General features: G+C 38.0%; 1 protein-coding gene and 1 pseudogene across 1 annotated transcript in view; both read left to right on the top strand.

Moving 5' to 3' along the window:
• Window positions 1–205: 205 nt before the first annotated feature.
• Window positions 206–1,759, top strand: LOC148028448 (uncharacterized; annotated as a pseudogene).
• A 7,594-nt stretch (window positions 1,760–9,353) lies between these two features.
• Window positions 9,354–18,291, top strand: part of LOC148028449 (AT-hook motif nuclear-localized protein 5-like) — a 43,026-nt gene continuing 34,088 nt past the window's right edge. Inside the window, exons 1-2 of the mRNA XM_087690243.1 lie at window positions 9,354–10,440; window positions 11,116–11,168. Of these exons, the coding sequence (XP_087546369.1) occupies window positions 9,840–10,440; window positions 11,116–11,168 (654 nt within the window). The 5' untranslated portion in view covers window positions 9,354–9,839. The remainder of the gene's footprint in view (window positions 10,441–11,115; window positions 11,169–18,291) is intronic.

Consider the following 18,291-nt stretch of genomic DNA (forward strand, 5'->3'; position numbering starts at 1 on the left):
AGGAGTTGATGCCATTGGTTCAAAATCAGAGGTTAGTTTCGATTATTCAAGTCTGCAAACTATGGTTTGTAGCATTGTTATTAGTTTAACAAACTTTCGTTTGTTGAGGTTGCAGGTCCAATAGTATCGTGATATGCCAGAAAAAAAAGAAACATGTGTTGTTGGAGATGGCTTTGATAACATTTTGGAGTTGAAAAAAAGATGCATGTTTCCTTTTTTTCATGGTAGTAGATTTCTAGGGCAAGGAGGGGTGGGTGAAAAAAGTTACATTTTCAAGATGTCTACTAAAGGACCCGGCTCTGGAGTGGAATTGGTTAATCGAATGCGACGCTTAGGAAATGGAGACCTTTGCAAGTCTTAGGTTCACTTTGACTTTACACACAGAATAGATGACTGGGCAACAATGTCTTGTTCTGTGCACAATCCATGGTTTGTTCGGGAACCTTACTTGTTATCAATTTTTGTTGACATATTCTAGTTGCTAATCACTGTATTTCTTATTGTAGCTTGAAGGGGATCATGGTGATTGCTATTTGTGATACAAAGGAAGAGGATACAGAAACACAAATTCTTTTTTGGAGATGCCTTAATAATGTGATGCTCGAGTATGGACACCCTCTTGCAGACTTTGCAGGTTTTATGGCGGACGAAGCCGGTGCAAATTGGATGGCGATCCGCACTATTTTCAATGCAGGACCTGACAATGTTTTGGAAGGAAGAGAGCGATCGTGTTTGTTTCACTGGGAACAAAGCTTACAAAAGCACACAACAAAATACGTGCCTTCAAACCTTTGGAAGCATCACTTGAATTTATGTGAGAGGTGGCGCCTTTCAAAATCCATTGAAGAGGGCAAGAGGAATGCCATAGCTATACAAAATTGGTGGCAGCAAGTAGGACTATCTCGAGATAGTACCGTACCATTGAAGAGATGGATCAAATGGTGGGAGAATAGGATAGACCGTTGGGGTAGTACTACACATGTAAATGTTTTTTTTTTGTTTCTATTTGTTACATACACATGTACTAATATCATTGGGGTGGGAATACCCAAGTATGAGAACAAAATAGACATGTAAGAGGAATTGCTGAGTTTTTTATTGGGTTGCAGGCTTCCTTGAGTCCTTGGGAGAGGGCTTGTATTCCCAACAAAAATCTTTCTGAGAGCGTGCATGCAAGTTGGTTGGCAGGGGAGGATGGAAAGAAGAAAATTGGTTTGTATGATGCATGCGTCACTGACTTGATCAACTCATATATTCAATGTTCAAGGCAACTGGCCTTCACAACTGGAAGATACTCTGGAAGTGGTCCCAACATGGATGCTCTTATTAATAGGGTGGTTGCAAGAAATACCCCTTCACATGCATTCATAGCTCAAACAGTTCAAGGAGCAGTTCTTGGCACCCCCATGTATGGAGAGCCTTTCATTTCTGGAAACAAAGAAACAGTTCAAAGGAAAAGAAGAACTCTAGATGGTTGTAGCTCTCATAAACCTGGCTATGTAATGGAGTCAAGGGATAGAAAACAAAAAGGACGACCACACAAGATAAATTTTCAAAATAGAAATGACCAACTTACAGAAGTGGGCTTGGACCATGAGGTGCATGCAGTGCCGATTGAAATGGATCTCCCAACTAATATTGTCTCAGAGGAGGAAATGCATAGAAGTTTGTGGGCCATTCGGAGAATGCATGTTCATTGCAAAAGAAAATGTTTTGGTATTATAAATAGAAAGAAGTGCTGCAACGTGATAGAAAGTAGATCACCTGGGTTACTTTGCCCTTCATTTTGGTCAGAGAGGGAATTTCAAGGTAAGTCTATTGCACAATGGTTCTGGTTTTGCAATCATGATGTGGAGCATACATGGGATGTTGATAAACAAGTTAAGCATGTGCCCTTGCGACCAAGGATTTGGTCTATTGACAAGGGCACCAATGCTTCTGCAGAGGAGATTTCAATTCTTATAAAAGGAGGTTTTGTATTCAAGCATGATGGCATTCCACCTACCCCCAAAAATACTACGACCCATGGGACAGAACCACTTACCTCTTCAAGTGGCAAGCGAAGAAAAAAATGGAGACATGGTATTTCTAAGGATGCAGAAAGAAAATTTGCATTGGCTGAGACATTGGATGTAGTTTTCATGGAAGAGAAAGTAGTGGTGGCAAATGAGAAAGTCATATTTTATGTTATGTCAGAGCATTTGTATGAGGTGCATGTCAATCCCGAGCCCTTCTACACGTGTCCTAACTTTCAAAAGAGAGAGTTGGAAAGTAAACCCTTCCTGGCCTGCAAGCACATGTATTATGTCTGCATTTGTGTGCTTGTGATGGACAAAAATCAACATATGATGATGCATCAACCTTCCCTTAAGCAAACTGATTTAAATTTTATGCTTACCCTTCCGCGATGCATAAAATGCAAATCAAAGACTTGAGAGTTTTATGTTGGCTATTGTTCAATGAGATGGGGACCATGCAGTACTGAATGAAAGATTTAAAAGGCATATGAAGAAGTGAGGTGGACGTTCATTTTAGATACATGATGTGAAGGGACCACATATTTGGTATTTTTCTTTTTGAGCATAATGAAAACTCTAGTAAAAGTAAACATTATTAATCATGGACTAGTTATCCATTTGTGGACATGATTGGACGAGGATCTAAAAGTGGAATTATTGATCATGCTTTTTTAATTCATTGAGGGGGCCATCTATTTATAGGTTAGGGATCTTTTTATAAACTATGCTTATTTAGTATGCAAAGTAATTTCATTTTTCCTGATTTGATGCTCCAACTTCATTTTTGTTGAGCCAATTTTTTTTCAAGGTAATCTAGATCTTGCTCCTCTTCTCCTATTATGAAAAGTATGCAAGTTTATTGTTTGCCTTTTGCTATGATGAATACATCCATAAAGCTTGGTATTCACTGAGGGGGGTACCTATTTGTAGTTGATGGATCTCATTATAAATCATGCTTATTTTGTGTGCAAAGAAATTTTATTTTTCTTAATTTTAATGCTCCAAGTTCATTTTTGCTAGTTGTGACAATTTTTTTCTCAAGGTAATCTCGATTTTGTTTCATAAAGCTTGTTGATCACTTCATTTTAATTCCCCTCAGAGGATTGTCTATTTATATGTGAAATATCTCTTTATAAATCATTCTTGTTTTGTGTGTAAAGCATTTTCATTTTTCCTGGTATTGATGTTCCAAGTTCGTTTTTGTTGATTGTGATACTTTTTTCTTAAGGTAATCTTGATCTTTGTCCTTTACTCCTATTATGGAAAGCATGGTTACATAGAATCTAATCATGTATCATCTACTCTAGTCACATTTCTAATATATATTATGGTTGCTTCTCCTTCCCATATTACACCTTCTCAATTGTTTGCTTCCCCTTATCACGTTATCAAGGTGTTTTTTAATCTAAACCATGTTCTAATTTCTAATTTTCATTTGTTAATTGGGTATTTTTTATCTAAATCATGTTTCATCTAACCTTTGATTGGCAAGTCTGCTATTGATATAAACCATGGCCAAGTTTGATGTTGAACCAAACCATGATATGGTTGCTTCCCGTCCTTATGCAACAACTCTACTCTTTGCTTCTCTTTTGCATATTGCTCTTCCTTCCACTTTCCATAGTCAATTCTACTAATTTTTATTTTTAGCACAAGGTTTTCTTTAAATTCTACATGAGTCAAATCATGCCTAAACCTACACAGGAGGAGTTAGACATGAGAAAGACCTTCAGAACCGCAAATGGTAAACTAGATTCGTTGTCAAAAGCTACAAACTATGATGAGAAGTGGTCAATAAATGATGCAACCTTTGCCATTGGAAAGGTTGAACAAATACTTGGCCAAATTTTTCAACAAGAGGATGAAAATGATATATCCCTTGTAGATATGTTAGAGTTAAAGCTCCCTACAACCATTGCATATATGAGAAGCTTTGGAATGATTAGTAAAAAAGATTAGGAAGATATTGACATTTATTGCTATCAAGTCCACATGTCGATACTATATAATAATTATATATAAGTGGCTTTCATAATTTGCCTAAATAGTTGCAAGAGAAATAATTATATTTTCCTATATTGAGTTCTTTTTGTGTTTTGTTTAGATTGACTCATAATTTTAGAGATTAGTCTGATTGATAAGGGTACTTTTTGAGATGTGTGGTAGAAACCCAATTTTGTTCATTTTTCTCTCTTCGGTATATTTTGAGAGTTTGAAAAAAATTGTCCCTTGAATAGCTTGTTTAATACAAATTTTCAATATGGGTAACAAGATTATCCCTCATAAAGTTACAAATTTTATGAAAAAACTCCAAGTTTTGGCAAATACATTGAAAAACTCCAAGTTTTGGAAAATCTTGTGAAAAAACTTCAAATTGGGAGCTTGCTTTTTTAAATCCCCCATTAGGATATTGCCTCCTATTTCCACAACCAGAGATATCACCTACACACTCCCTATCCTACCCTACTAGAGATTCTACTCTCGAACTATCACTATGGTGGCTTCAAAATTCTCAATGACATTACACATTATACATTAGACACATTAAATATACATAATCTTATAAAATATGATTTAATATATTTTAATTATATTTATTAATTAGTAATAAGATCACATTAAAGTGTATTTTAAAAGAATTTTTATATATATTTTAATACTATATTCTATGACATGCACATCGTAGGATATATATTCCATGATATTTTGATACTATATTCCATGATATGCACGTAGTACGATACATATTAATATAACATGATTTAGACTAAAATAGTATAACATAAAAATAAAATGCAATATGATACAATTTATTATAAATATTTAACCTTGATACAAATTATCTTTCATTCTTAAATAGCTTCTAATTGATGGTGAAATTTCCTCAATCTTTATAGCTTCATGTCATAGGGAATGAAATCTCGTATTCTTTGGAGATCCTTGTGGTTTCAACATTTAAGCATGAGATCAATGTTTTTCATAAAATATCTTTATACTTGTTGTCATGTGGAATACATGAAATAAAAGTTTTGATCATTTGACCAAATGTTTGCTTATGGAGATCACAAATACATATAATAGAGTCTTTGACCATTTGGCTAAATCTTATTCAATGGACATCACAAAAAATTATTATCCTTGCTACCATCTAGGTTACATACAATATATATTTTGACCATATGGCTATATCTTTTCTTGTGAATATCACAAAGATTTTTAATCCTAAGTCTTGTGTAAAATACTTGCAATAGAGGTTTTAATCATTCGGAAAATCTTTTCCCATAAAAATCACAATGAATTTTTATACTTGTTGTATGTATTTTACTTGAGGTTTTGACCATTTGGCTAAATATTTCTCTATGGAGACCATAATGAACTTTTATCCTTTTGTTATATGGAATACATGCAACAAAGGTTTCCATCATTTGAATATGTCTTTTCCTATGGGGATCACAAAGAATTTTTATTTTTGCTATGGTGTGAAATATATACAATAGATTTTTGACCAGGTGGCTAAATCTTTTCCTATATACATTATAAAATATTTTAATCCTTGTTCTCATGTTGAATAAATATAATACAAGTTTTGACCATCTATTATATATTTTCCCAATGAGAACACACAAAGAAGTTTTTGCTTACACAAAGAGTAGCTAATACAATAAAGTAAAATCAAGGGCAACTAAAAATAATAGAAGAATTTTCTTATTTAGTTTAGGATATAGTTCATAAGAAAGTCTATTTTTAGCCACATGGTCAAATCTATCCCCTTTTTATAAGATGTTTCCAATAATACTTAGTATTATGGAGGTTGGGCTCATTATATCTAATGTTTGAGTGCTTTTTTCTTTTCAATGAAACTTGATACTTCTCCCAACAATCAGCATGTCATCAATATATAGCATTAAAATGATAACACTACTACCACAAGCCTTCTTTATGTAAATACATAGATTCATATCACTACGCGAGTAACCTTGTGGATGCCCATTCAATGTTGCGTTTACTTCTACCCATATATCTACCTGCTTGTAAACATATAGGATGACCAATTGTGTCTTCCTTGATCCATCTTGCATTGTTCTACTCTTATGTGACATTTGCTCTACATTCTTCTTGACAACTAAGGATGGCTCTTCCCATCTCTATATGATCCCAAGCTACTCTTATTCCCCCTGTAACCACAATTTGGAGCAGGCGGGCAGCAAAACAGGCTATAGGAGTGTGTATCGGGTTGACAAAGACCTCCAGGACCTTGGTATAACTATGACTCCTAGATATTGCATTTGGACTCTATGAGTGCCATTCATTTAGCATGTAATCTGATCTTTCACGCAAAGACCAAGCATATTGAATTTTGTTACCACTTTATTACAGAGATGGGGGTAGGGCAAGCAAATAGAGCTTATTAAGATATCGACTGACAAGAATCCTGTAGATTTGCTCACTAGAAGTCATCAAATGGAATGTTATCCCTTCCTTAGGAAGATGATGTTTATTTCTCATCCTATTGTACTTCTATGTATACATTGTACTTTGTCGCTTTTTTCTTATTTTTTCCACACTTAGGTATCTTTGCCCTTAAGTGGGAGGTTGTTGGGAATTAAAGGCCACATGTACCTAGTTGTCTACATTTACTTGTACTTACTATTCATACACTTGTACACTGTAAGTAAGGGCCGTACGTCATTGTCACTTTATTCTTTATTCTTTATATGAAAATAGAATAAGGGAAGGTAGGTCACACAATGTGATTGTTGGAGTTTCCACACACCATCTTGCTCTATCTTGCTTGAGCTAGCACTTGCATCTCTCTTGCTTTCGCTTCTGCCTCCACTCCTGCTCCACCTTTCATTCTAAAACTAAAGGGACTTTTCATTGTCATAATGGGTATGCCATGCCATTGATGATAACATTGTATCATGGTCAAGAGGAATATGACATGGTGTTTTGGGGGGATAGGCAATAGAGGCATGCATCATTCTTGGGGGCATTAATCCATAGGTGGGTAGAAGGGCAACACCTTATCATGTATGTGTGACATACAATGTTAGAGGGTGTCATATCATGATGACATATGACCACCTTAATAAAATAGTGCACGTCTACTACTAGTGCTTCCAAAATCTTGAGATGGTAGCATTTGACTCTTGAAGGTTGATCATAAGATTCTTGGCCTTTGAGAGGCTTAATTTGCGCATTCATCTTGTGAGGTTGCATTTGTTTAGAGTATTGATGTAGAGAGTTGCATTTTCTACAAATTTACATCATAGATTGAATTTATTATTCAATTGTATAAATTAAAGCACACTTGCTTGTAAATAGTTTGTTAATGTTTGCAATATAAGTCTCTCTCTACTTTAGTGAACCAATACATAAAATTAGGTCTATCTCTACTTTAGTGAACCAATACATAAAATTAGGTCTATCTTTATTTACGATTTATAAACAGATGATGCTAACTTCCTCATTTCATTGTGAATGCAAGAATGTATTACCTTTCTCATTATAGCAATAGGATGTTCCCATACTCATAGTAGAGCACCCACTTTTGGTGTTTGAGGGTTTATCGTTATATTATTTTTGCATGTATTTTGGTAGTATAGAGATTGTTTTTAATGTTATATTGTAGCACTTTTATATTGATCTGTTTATTGTTGCTTATTTATGGTGTTTTGTGTTCTTAGCTCTATACAATCTAGGCATGGGAGATACACATGCATAAATAGCTCATTTATGAGACTAATGTGATGTTAGCGAGTTAATGGTATGTATTTACTATCTTAGCATTGCTTGGTATATTTGTCTATGTATTGGTGAGCATGTAAAAGTGTAAGTCATTCAAGCTAAGTGTATCCCTCTTACGTTGATGGTCCACACTTTGGAACTTATAAAGACCATCCTATATAACATTTCGCATTTTAAAGAATGGCACATGCAATAGCTCAATTATTATCAATTAATCAATCAAGTTTCTTGGTCACTTCAATAGGTGAGTGCACTTAGATTTCTTTCTCACCCTTCCATATATCTACTTTATATTGCTTGGGTTTAGCTTTGGTTGCCAATAAAGATAACAATTATTGATGCATGCAACAAGGTTGTGATGATCACACAAGCTCACATTAAGAAGCATTTTAATGATACAGGTCAAGTAAGTAGGTTAGGGTACAAGCTAAATACCATGTTGAAGCACTTAATTCATTGGGCATGTGAAGTGGATAAGTTTTGCTTATTTTATCATGCAAACCTATTATGTGACTTATTTGTATATCATTTGTACAAAAAGTAATCATGAAGAATGATGAGATGGTAGATTCCATAAAGTTCCATGTTATGAAGGCTAAGAAAAATTACAAATGAGATTTGATCCTACAAAAGTCAAGACAATAAAAAAATGGTTTGTGAAAAGTTCATCCTTGTAATGCAAGGAACTGGATAAAGTTTATTCTTGTAATGGAACTCGACAAAATAGAGAATGCTTCGCATATCGACATGCCTCAATGGAATCTCTTATGTGGAAAATTGACAAAGCAAGGACAAGGAATGTCTAGAAAGGAGGGAATGAAGTGGTGAAATAGTTTTTGAGATGTAGATCTAACATTATTTATTGTAGGATCTAACATTAGTCACAATAATTATTGTTTGAGCATGGTATACAAAGAAATGGTGGCTCCAAATCACCTCAAAAGGAATGAATTGTCGACTTAAAGTGCACTTTCAGAGGGGTACAAATGTTTTATGATTCACCTTGAGAAGAGCAAATCATAGAAATATGATGTTCAATGTCAAGCAAATTGTTTGCTCAAAAAGTTCTTGGAATTTTTCGAGAAAGCGTTTTCTAATTTATAAACCTTTGATCAATTAGGTCGTTTCGACAAATCTTCTCTCATGCCAAAAACAAATGATTACCCGCAAATAAAAGAATAAGCTGAATCTAAGCTCTTGATGTCGCTTTCTTCTACGCTTGTACTATTATGATGTAGAGTAGTAAATACAAGCAATATCCTTAACAAAAGCTACATGTTTCACGGCAACAAATATAATTTACGGAATAGCTATATATACATTATACATTTTGTAATGTGGAAGAGGCATATGGATTGTGATTGGCATAGAAAAAATGCGTGTAAAACCGCGGGTACGTCCTAAGGGCATCCTAGCAAAGGGAAAAGGGGGAAATTGTGTTCCCAAAGCACTCTTACAAGAAGCTATTTTCCTAAGAGACACATAAGGGGAACCTAATATTGGTCCTTAGAAAAGAAAAGGAATAGAAGGTGGTTAGGCTACTAATTTTTGAAGGGAACCAAACGACATCTCTCGCTCTCAACCAACGACATTAAGCGAACACACACGAAGCTGCAACAAACAAACATACAAAGCAAAGCCAAACTGCCGCAGCAACAACAACAACAACATCATCATCATCATCAAAAGCACCTTCTCTCTCTCTCTCTTCCCATCCCTCATCACATCCTCGTCGTCGTCATCGCTCGCCATCCATCCATCCATCCATCTTCTCCTTCCCTTCCTCGCTTCGCCATATCCGCGTTTGGTCGTTCGTACATGCCTCCCCGCCTTCGAGAATCCGTTTCTTGGCCCCTCCCTCTCTCGGCCTCCCCTCCCCTGCCCTCCTCCCCCTGTCCCTCTTCATGGCGTCCCGCTGCCCTCCGCATTGTGCCTTCGGCGGCCCTCCTGCCCTTCAAACCTAGCGGTTTTCCCTGAATGCTGCGGCAATTCCCTCCCCCGTCTGAAGCGTGCTACGCCGAACGGCTCCTTAATTCAACGTCCTAGGGTTCCCGGCGCTGTCTTTTGGCATGCATGGATGCGAGAGACTCAGGTGGCTCTCGACCCTTGGGGATGCAGGGGGCTGCGGGGTCCTTCGGCGCTTATTTCCATCATCACCAGCAGCAACAGCAACAGCAACAGCAACAGCAACAGCAACAGCAGCAGCAGCAGCAGCAGCAGCAACAACAACAACAGCATCAGCATCACCAGCATCGCGCTGGAGCTGCAGGAGCCTTCTCTCAAACCAGCAATCCGTTGATGTCTAGTCCTGCATCCATTATCCATGTACCCGCTGCAATGCGATACCCCTCGGCTTCTGGCTCTCAGACCTTGGCTAACCCTAACCCTAACATTGGCTACCCTTCAACAGCAGAAAGTCCCGTGCACATGATCCAGCATCAGATGCCATTGGCACCAAATCCTTCCCCTGGTATGAGCACTGGGATGGGTGTAGGACCGGGTATCCCTCGATCGGATCCAGTCAAGAGGAAGAGAGGGAGGCCAAGAAAGTATGGCAATGATTCTAATGGGGTCTCGTTGGGACTGTCGCCAATGCCACTGTGTGTTGCCTCTCCTCGTGAGAAGCGAGGACGGGGATCAGGATCTGGCAAGAGAGCACAATTGCCCACCCTTGGTTGGTGCCACCATTTCTCGTGAAACTGAATTGTAGAAAGGTGCTAGTAATTCGTGCAGGTCATTGTGTCACATTGGAGTTAGCAAAACAGCAATCCTTGTGCATGCGCATGCTATGAACTGATTGGTGGATAGCATTAGTGCAATTTGATGTCTTAATTATTTGTCTTTAAGTCAGAGGTAATTCTATGAAGTAAGACCTTTATGACTTGAAATGCATTGGAGCAGCTTGTAAGAAGGTATAGATGCAGTTGCAAGCTGAATCTGAGATTGACATGTACAGATTTTTGTGAAAGATCTGGGCACAGCCACATCAGCTAATTCCGCTGTTCGACGCCTGTTTATGGAATTGGAACTAGAGGTGTTGCAGTACTTTTTTGTGGCATCAAGAATCTTAAACATGTTGCAGCACTGTTGAAAATTAGTTCTCAGGGAAGACAGGACTAGCTAGGAATCCTTTACCTTTGCACATTTGAAAGTGAGTCTGCATTGTAGAAGTGGGAGTTTGTTCACTGTAACTAGTGAGTAGTATATGCTATTCCTGTCATTGAAAAATAACGTTGGCTGTACTTGTATAACTTGATATGCAGGGAAATTCATGCTTAAGCACTTGCAGTTTCAGATTTCTAATGGAGTTCTGCAATGTGCATAACAAGGTTGTCTTTAACTTGTGCAGGTGCAACTGGTCAAGGTTTCACCCCTCATGTCCTACCAGTTGCAGCAGGAGAGGTGCAAGACTTTAACTGTTCTTTTAAATAAATTTAGAAATCTTTAAAGACCTTTATGCACATCAGCTGTGTGAAGTTGCAATAAGAATAAATGATGATTTGCACAATTTGGTAAATGCAATTTCTGCTTGAAAGCTACAATAGACATGGAAGAGATATGCTTGCCCAAGTTCAAACATGCTTCTATCTTGATTTAGCAATGAGCCCGTGTCATCCCAAACAGACCTGAAGAGAGGCACCTAGATTTTCATCCGGACATTTACAATTGCATCTTATCTGAGGCGTCTCTACACATGAAGGAGGCGTGCATGCACCATTCTAAGTCATAATCCTGCTTGTGTGGCAGTGCTTTTTAAATGGTACACTGTAAACGTTCACTTATGTGAATGCTTACAAATCTCTGTGATCTCTCTGCCTTCGAGATGCATTCATGAATGAGGCATGGCTGCACATTAAGTTCAGAGTCAACATTTAGCTTTTGCCATAGGACTTTTGAACGTACTATTAGGTAGGTTTAGCTGAAAATGCAGGCCATGATTAAGATTATGGAATCAGGTATTTGTGAGACGAAAGATAGAAGGGCTCTTGGGCTAGAAATCGCAACTAATAACACGTAATGAGATGAATGCTAGGGTGAGCTAAAGGAAGGGCAGTGCCTATTTTTGCACATATGGAAAAGTGCTTGTTGAAAAGAAAAGTGATATAATTAGGCTCACATATAAAGTAATTACTGTCAAGATGAACAGCATGGGAAAGTTTGTTGTAAGGCTGTCCCACTCATGGGATTTCCATCTTTCAAAGCTAACAAGCATCCTTCCAATTTACTTCTATGGAAGGCTTTGGGCTACTTGAGGATTCATAGTCCAGGTAACAAAGTCATTGAATAGAAGAGCAGCAAATATTCCTATGAAATGTTGCTTGTGATACTTAAAGTCAATCCTTGTCCTATATTCAAGATCCATTGCTTTGCATGATGCTTGGGAATTTTGCGCAACGCTTAATGATGGCTGTTGCTATCAAATTGCTATTGAATAAGACTTTAATAGACGTGAAGTAGACGAATATCGGATGCCATAATATTGTAGATTGATGCAATGAAAGTGGTGGTTGTAGTGCAATGAAATTTCATCTCTTAGGTTATAGTGAACTTGGCTTTGCTTATGCAAATTTGTCATTTATCATTAATCCAGTGGTATGTGATATTGGTTGAGGATAGTGTAGTCCATTATGATACCAAGGGTATAGTACTATTTAACAAAGAAAGAGAACCTTACTCATTGAATTCTTTAACTCAATACTAGTCATTTTAATTGTGTTAGTAGTGACATTTGTTGAGATGAAAACAACCGCTTGTGGTGTGTTGGCTAGTATTCGTTTGAAGTTGTTCTATGCTAATGGTTCTAGGTGTCTTATTCAACCTATGTCATCCAAGATTGTTGTTCTATGGCAAAGTTTTTGGGTGTCCTTATTCAACTTATTGGATCCAAGATTGGGTGATCGACAATCCAATGAGCTTGGAAGGATTCACTCATTGAGGAGGAGTTGATTGTTTGAGAGTTTTGAAAAGATGGCCTTCTCTTACACTACCAAGCAATTTTTTTGGGTGTAAGATTCACTTTTTGAGGAATTGATGATTTTGTCTCCAATGTATGAAAATATAAAGTTTTAGGTGTTCTTGTTTGACTTGTTTGATCCAATATTGGGTGATGGGCAACACAATGAGCTTGGAAGGGTTCATTTCTCGAGGACCTTATGCTTAATCAAGAGCCTTGAAAGCCTTACTTTTTGCCTATATTAGAATCATGCAGATTTGCTCAGGCTCATAGAAGATATGGGCTTTGCATGTATCATTGATCAATATAAGGCAAACTAAGAGCACGTTTTTGGAATTTTGCATTGACCCAACCAATACAACAAACTCAAAGATTGGAAGATTTAAAACTAATTTAATGCGTAGGCTTATGGAAGATCTGGGCTTTACATGCATCATTGGTCAATCTAGGGCAAGCTAAGAGCATTTTTGGACTTGTTTATTGATCCAACCAATTGGATAAACTCAAAGATGGGAAGATTAAGAAATAACTTGTGGTGGTTGTGTTCTTCATTGTATAGTATGTCTATGATTTGGACTTACAAGCATGTTCAATATGATGATTAGACTAGGATGCAAATGCATTAAGGCGCATGTCCAAGCCTTTATGATTGCGAAAAGGTAATCTTAGCAAAGTTTGGAAACATATTTGCTGAGCTACTTAAATGAAGATACTACTTGGGAGGTCCTTTTGTCGATTGGAGTGACTCCCTTGGAATGATGCCTTGACTTTTAAATGAGGATGGAGCTATGTTTCTCCTCCCTTGTGCATCTTGCTGGGCCTGAGAAGAGGTGTTGAACAAGTAAAATTAAGGCCTGAATGAAAATTTTAATTTATTTTAGTTCTCTAGTTTGAATAAACTTCAAAAATAGCCCTCAAAAATAATTATTTAAGAATGGAAAATGCTTTAAATGTGGTAGGACAAATGGGTCAAAAAGTCCTATAACTAGGCAGTTGTGGGCTGATCACTCCATTCCTATTACCCAGCTTTTCATTGCTATTGTTGCCTACTCCATTCCTTACTGGTCATCACCATCATCTAGCTTGTGTTTTCTGCACTTGCCCCTCAATGACCTCCTCGTGTGTCCTGTGTTTTCACTCCAAGAAGATTGCTGCTATCATTTCCAGCCTTGGTAGTCTGCCATGCCATCATTGGTGGCCTCTTGTTGTGTTGCTCTAGATCCGTCTTGGGTATGACATAGTTTTGGATTTGTCTTTGGTGTCCTTGGCTCTTTCATTAGCTGATCTCAACCTCAGTCCTCTAGACATGGAGGCTGAAACCAGTCTTCCTTCTTGGATGGGGTGGTAGATGGACCTGATTCAACACTAATTACAGCAAGCAAATACGTCATAAATCTGAGATAAATATTTTACCACAATAATCTTGGAGTACTGACACTCCATTGGCTCCAAAATTGGTGGCCCTTTCTTGTATTTCTTTAAATGTGTTGCTTGAACATGTAGTACACTGTGATGTAGTCTGATCTCTCAGAATTCCAATACTTTGGGCTGTCCCAAATGACCACCAGCATAATGATCCAATTTGCCCCTTGATTTTGACACAGTTAAGACACAAAATGAATTGTGAATACTTGCATGGTGATTAGGATGAATGAGGATGTGCTAACCCCATCAGAGCAGCTATAATTTCTTCAATTGCCATTGCTACTTTGACCATTGGGCCTTGAGGCAATGGACACGTTTCACAAGATGGCTGAGAAACCCTAAGTTCTATAGTAAACTAGGGTTTTGACAACAAATGCACTGTTGTCCACCTCCAATCAGCTGAAAGCTGCTGAGAATTTATCGGAGGAGAGAAAAGAATCAGCTGGAGAGAGAATTTTTCAAACAATAACTTTGATGGCGTCAATAATTTTAAAAGCGGGTAAAACACTAGCATAGCTTTGGTGAGCCCTTCTCTTCTATTGTCACCTCTCATCGAGGTGGAGAAGGAATTTGTTGCCTGTCTTGTCACTCACACGTGATCTGCTGTTGCATGTTGTTTTCTCTCTTCGTGATGGCTGTTACCTGATTTGGCAGCCTGCTCCCTGCTGGAAATCTCTGACTCAGCTGTTGCTGAGACTGGAATGGGTTCTTCTCTGCCTTAGCCACCCCTAAACTGCCCTAGATCAGCTTGCATGGTAGGTTCCCTCCTTGGCTGCCATCACACACATGTGATCTGCTGTCGCCTGGTGTTTTCCCTCTTCTTGATGGCTGTTGCGTGATTTGGCTGCTGGAAACCTCTCCCTCAGCTGTTGCCGAGGCTGGGATGGGCTCTCTCTCGCATGGTAGGTTCTCTCCTTGGCTGCCATCTGGAACTTCTTATGCAAGACTTAGCCTCTAGACCTGATTCTGAGCTATTTATTACTGGAAATCAATTATTCTCTTGTCTGTGCCCATTAATTGGCCTTTGCCCATCCATATTTAATGCAATCCTTTCAACCAGAATTCTCCTATTAATACTCCAATATCTTTGCCATCCTTTCAACCTGAATTCTCCTATTAATACTCCAATATCTTTGCCATATCCGCCACTACTTAATCTACAAGTTGAAGGGCGGTGTAGTGTGCACAATGATCAAAACTAAATGTTGGAGAGAATTCGGAGTTCCGAGTTGGAAGAGCACACATTGATATCCACCACTGCTTAATCTACAAGTTGAAGGGAGGTGTAGTGTGCACAATGATCAAAACTAAATGTTGGAGAGAATTTGGAGTTCCCGGTTGAGAGGAGCACACATTGATACGGCTACAATGGCTATCTAATGTTATATGGTTCATATTTTGTTTTTTCTTCCTTCATTGGGCACAAGTTACTATGGAGACTCTCAACTCATCCTAGAATGAGAAGAGGAGGTTTTAGAGGTGGAAGGACATGTAAGTCTTGAAATTCACAATTTTTTTCTTAAGAGTTTACTTTTGGTGTACCATCAATTTGAATTCCAAACCCATGGATCCCACCCACTTCTCTCATTCTTATCTTCTGTTAGTCTAATCTACCATCCTTTTTCTCATCGATTCTCTACCCCTATGTACTTGAGGGTACTCGTTTATCTACACACACAACCCATGGGTAACTAATGATAGTTCAAAGGTCAATTAATTCCCAAGACAGCTTGGGAGGCAAAGCAGCCTAGTCAATTTAATTGTGGATGGGCACATTAAAATTTTTTGGGATGGGGACAAAGGCTGAAATTAATTTTCAGAATTATTAATTCTGAAAAGTAATCAAATGGTTGGTTGAGCCTCATTCTAGCATGGTGGAGGTTGGGAGAGGAAGAGAGAGAGCTGCTGTTGCAAGTTTCCAGCCATTGGTGATCAGCCTAGCCATTGTAGACTATCAAGGAGCTATTATGCCAGTTGATCAGGAGGCCATTAGAGGCAGGCGATTGCATGTGGGGCTCCTCTTGATGGTGGACCGCAGTCATTCAAATATTTCCAGCAGGGCAGCAACAAATTTGAGCACTTCCTCGTGATAAAAATTAGAAATTTCTCTCTCTGTAGCTTTCTTGCTCATCTACAGTCGTTTTCTTAGTGTTTCTTAGCCATAGAAGGTGGACAATAGAGCATTTGCTGTTGTGAATCCTAATTCACAACTGAAATTAGGGTTTAGCAACCAACTCGGGCCTCGTGCTAGGAAATTGAGTCCAAAGGCCCTTCTTGAAGTGCAAGGGTATGATGACTGTTGCTGCATACTCTGGCTACTAATCATCAACGAATACATGAATAGCTACTTGCCGCACATAGACCATTGCATCCCCTCCAATGACACTCCATAAATCAAACATACTAGTTGTTAACATTACCTACTGATCGAGCCCTCATTACATCTTTAGGTAGCACCCCTATCCAAAACAAAGGTTCCTTGGCTCCTTTGATCTCATTGGCCACTTCGTCTTCACATTTGCACATTTCATTAATGCCTAAGCCAAAACACCAAGCACAACATGAAAATTTCATGTCAACATTAGACCTCCCCCTTGAAATCCTTGTAATCGCCCTTGATTACACTACAATTTGTCAAAAGCATCCATTGTCATTATTGGGAATACATGCTAGCAGCATATGGTTAAACATCATGTATACTTGTTGCTTAATCATGCCAATGTCCTCTACATGTCTGAAATTCTATTGACTTAAACTAGTAATAATCCACATAGTGAATTATAACATTTGTCAAAATCATAAGGGATGCATCCTTGTGTCAAAACCCAACATTGTTTTGAACACCAAGGCAAAGTAATGCATAAATTGCACATAAAATAATGCCTCATAGAAATGATGTACCACATGATACTCATGTAAAGCATACACCAATTGCAAACCATATATAACTTAGGCATTATATAAAACTTCGGCAAATGTATTTCTCTTACATGACCTACAAATGTACATAGTACAACATCCATGTATCCAATACATGCCTTGCGAATGTACATTCCATATATCCCATGTACTCTATATGTGCCAACAACCTTGCAAATGTATAGTTTGAGAGTGTAGTGTAAGCCATATATATTAACTTAGGCAAATGTACTTCTCTTACATGACCTACAAATGTACATTGTACAACATCCATGTATCCAATACATGCCTTGCAAATGTACATTCCATATATCCCATGTGCTCTATATGTGCCAACAACCTTGTAAATGTATAGTTTGAGAGCCTCGGTGCAAGCCTTACATATTTGCATATCAACTCACAGTGACTAGTATATTGGATAGTGATTATAATGGCAAAAATATTGTGAGTACACAGTACCTTGGATGAAAACCAAGTACATCCAAGTTCCACTATATAATTGAGGTATCCATTATTGCGGAGTGGAGGTGCAACCCCCCCCCTTGAGCATTGAGCATCAAGCAATACTCTGGACCGTCTATGCTGTGTTGAAGCTGAAAGAGCTTGATCCACTATTAGCTCCAACCAAAACTCATCAATATATAGTGCAATTGAAACCAACCTTCCTTCTTGGAGAGGGTGGTAAGACTTGATTAAGCACTTAATTACAACGATTAACAAATAAACATAAACTGAAATGCACTCTTTATCATACCATTCTTGGACATTGGTCACCCTATTGGCTGCAAAATTGGTGCCCTTCCGGTATTTCTTTAATTTGTATTGCTATTGGATGGAGTACAAATGAGATTTCTTAATCTCCTTTGCTGATCCAAAAGCCCCTTGCTGTCACAAACGATTAGCAAGCCTTTTGGGCAATTGGCCCCTTGATCTTTACCCAGGACTTGTACAAATTGGACCCTTGATTGACTAAATGCTGCCCCATTTAAATGGGATGGGTTGGCATCTGAAATCCTTGGTAGTTCCTTGAATTCAAGTTGGCGATTTTAGTGTACAATGCCTTTAGTTGCTGGCACACGGGTCCTAATGTGGTTGACTAAACCCTAATTTTTATTGTGAATTAGAGTTAACAATAGAAATTCCTTTGCTCTCCACCAAATTTGACTATGAATTGTTGAGAATGGCTGAGATTTGTTGAGATAATTAGAGAATGTTGAAGAAGATAAG

This window comes from Lygodium microphyllum, chromosome 12 (assembly GCF_053477565.2).
Source record: "Lygodium microphyllum isolate KBCC chromosome 12, Lygodium_microphyllum_v1.1.10, whole genome shotgun sequence".
In the NCBI taxonomy this organism is placed as follows: Eukaryota; Viridiplantae; Streptophyta; class Polypodiopsida; order Schizaeales; family Lygodiaceae; genus Lygodium; species Lygodium microphyllum.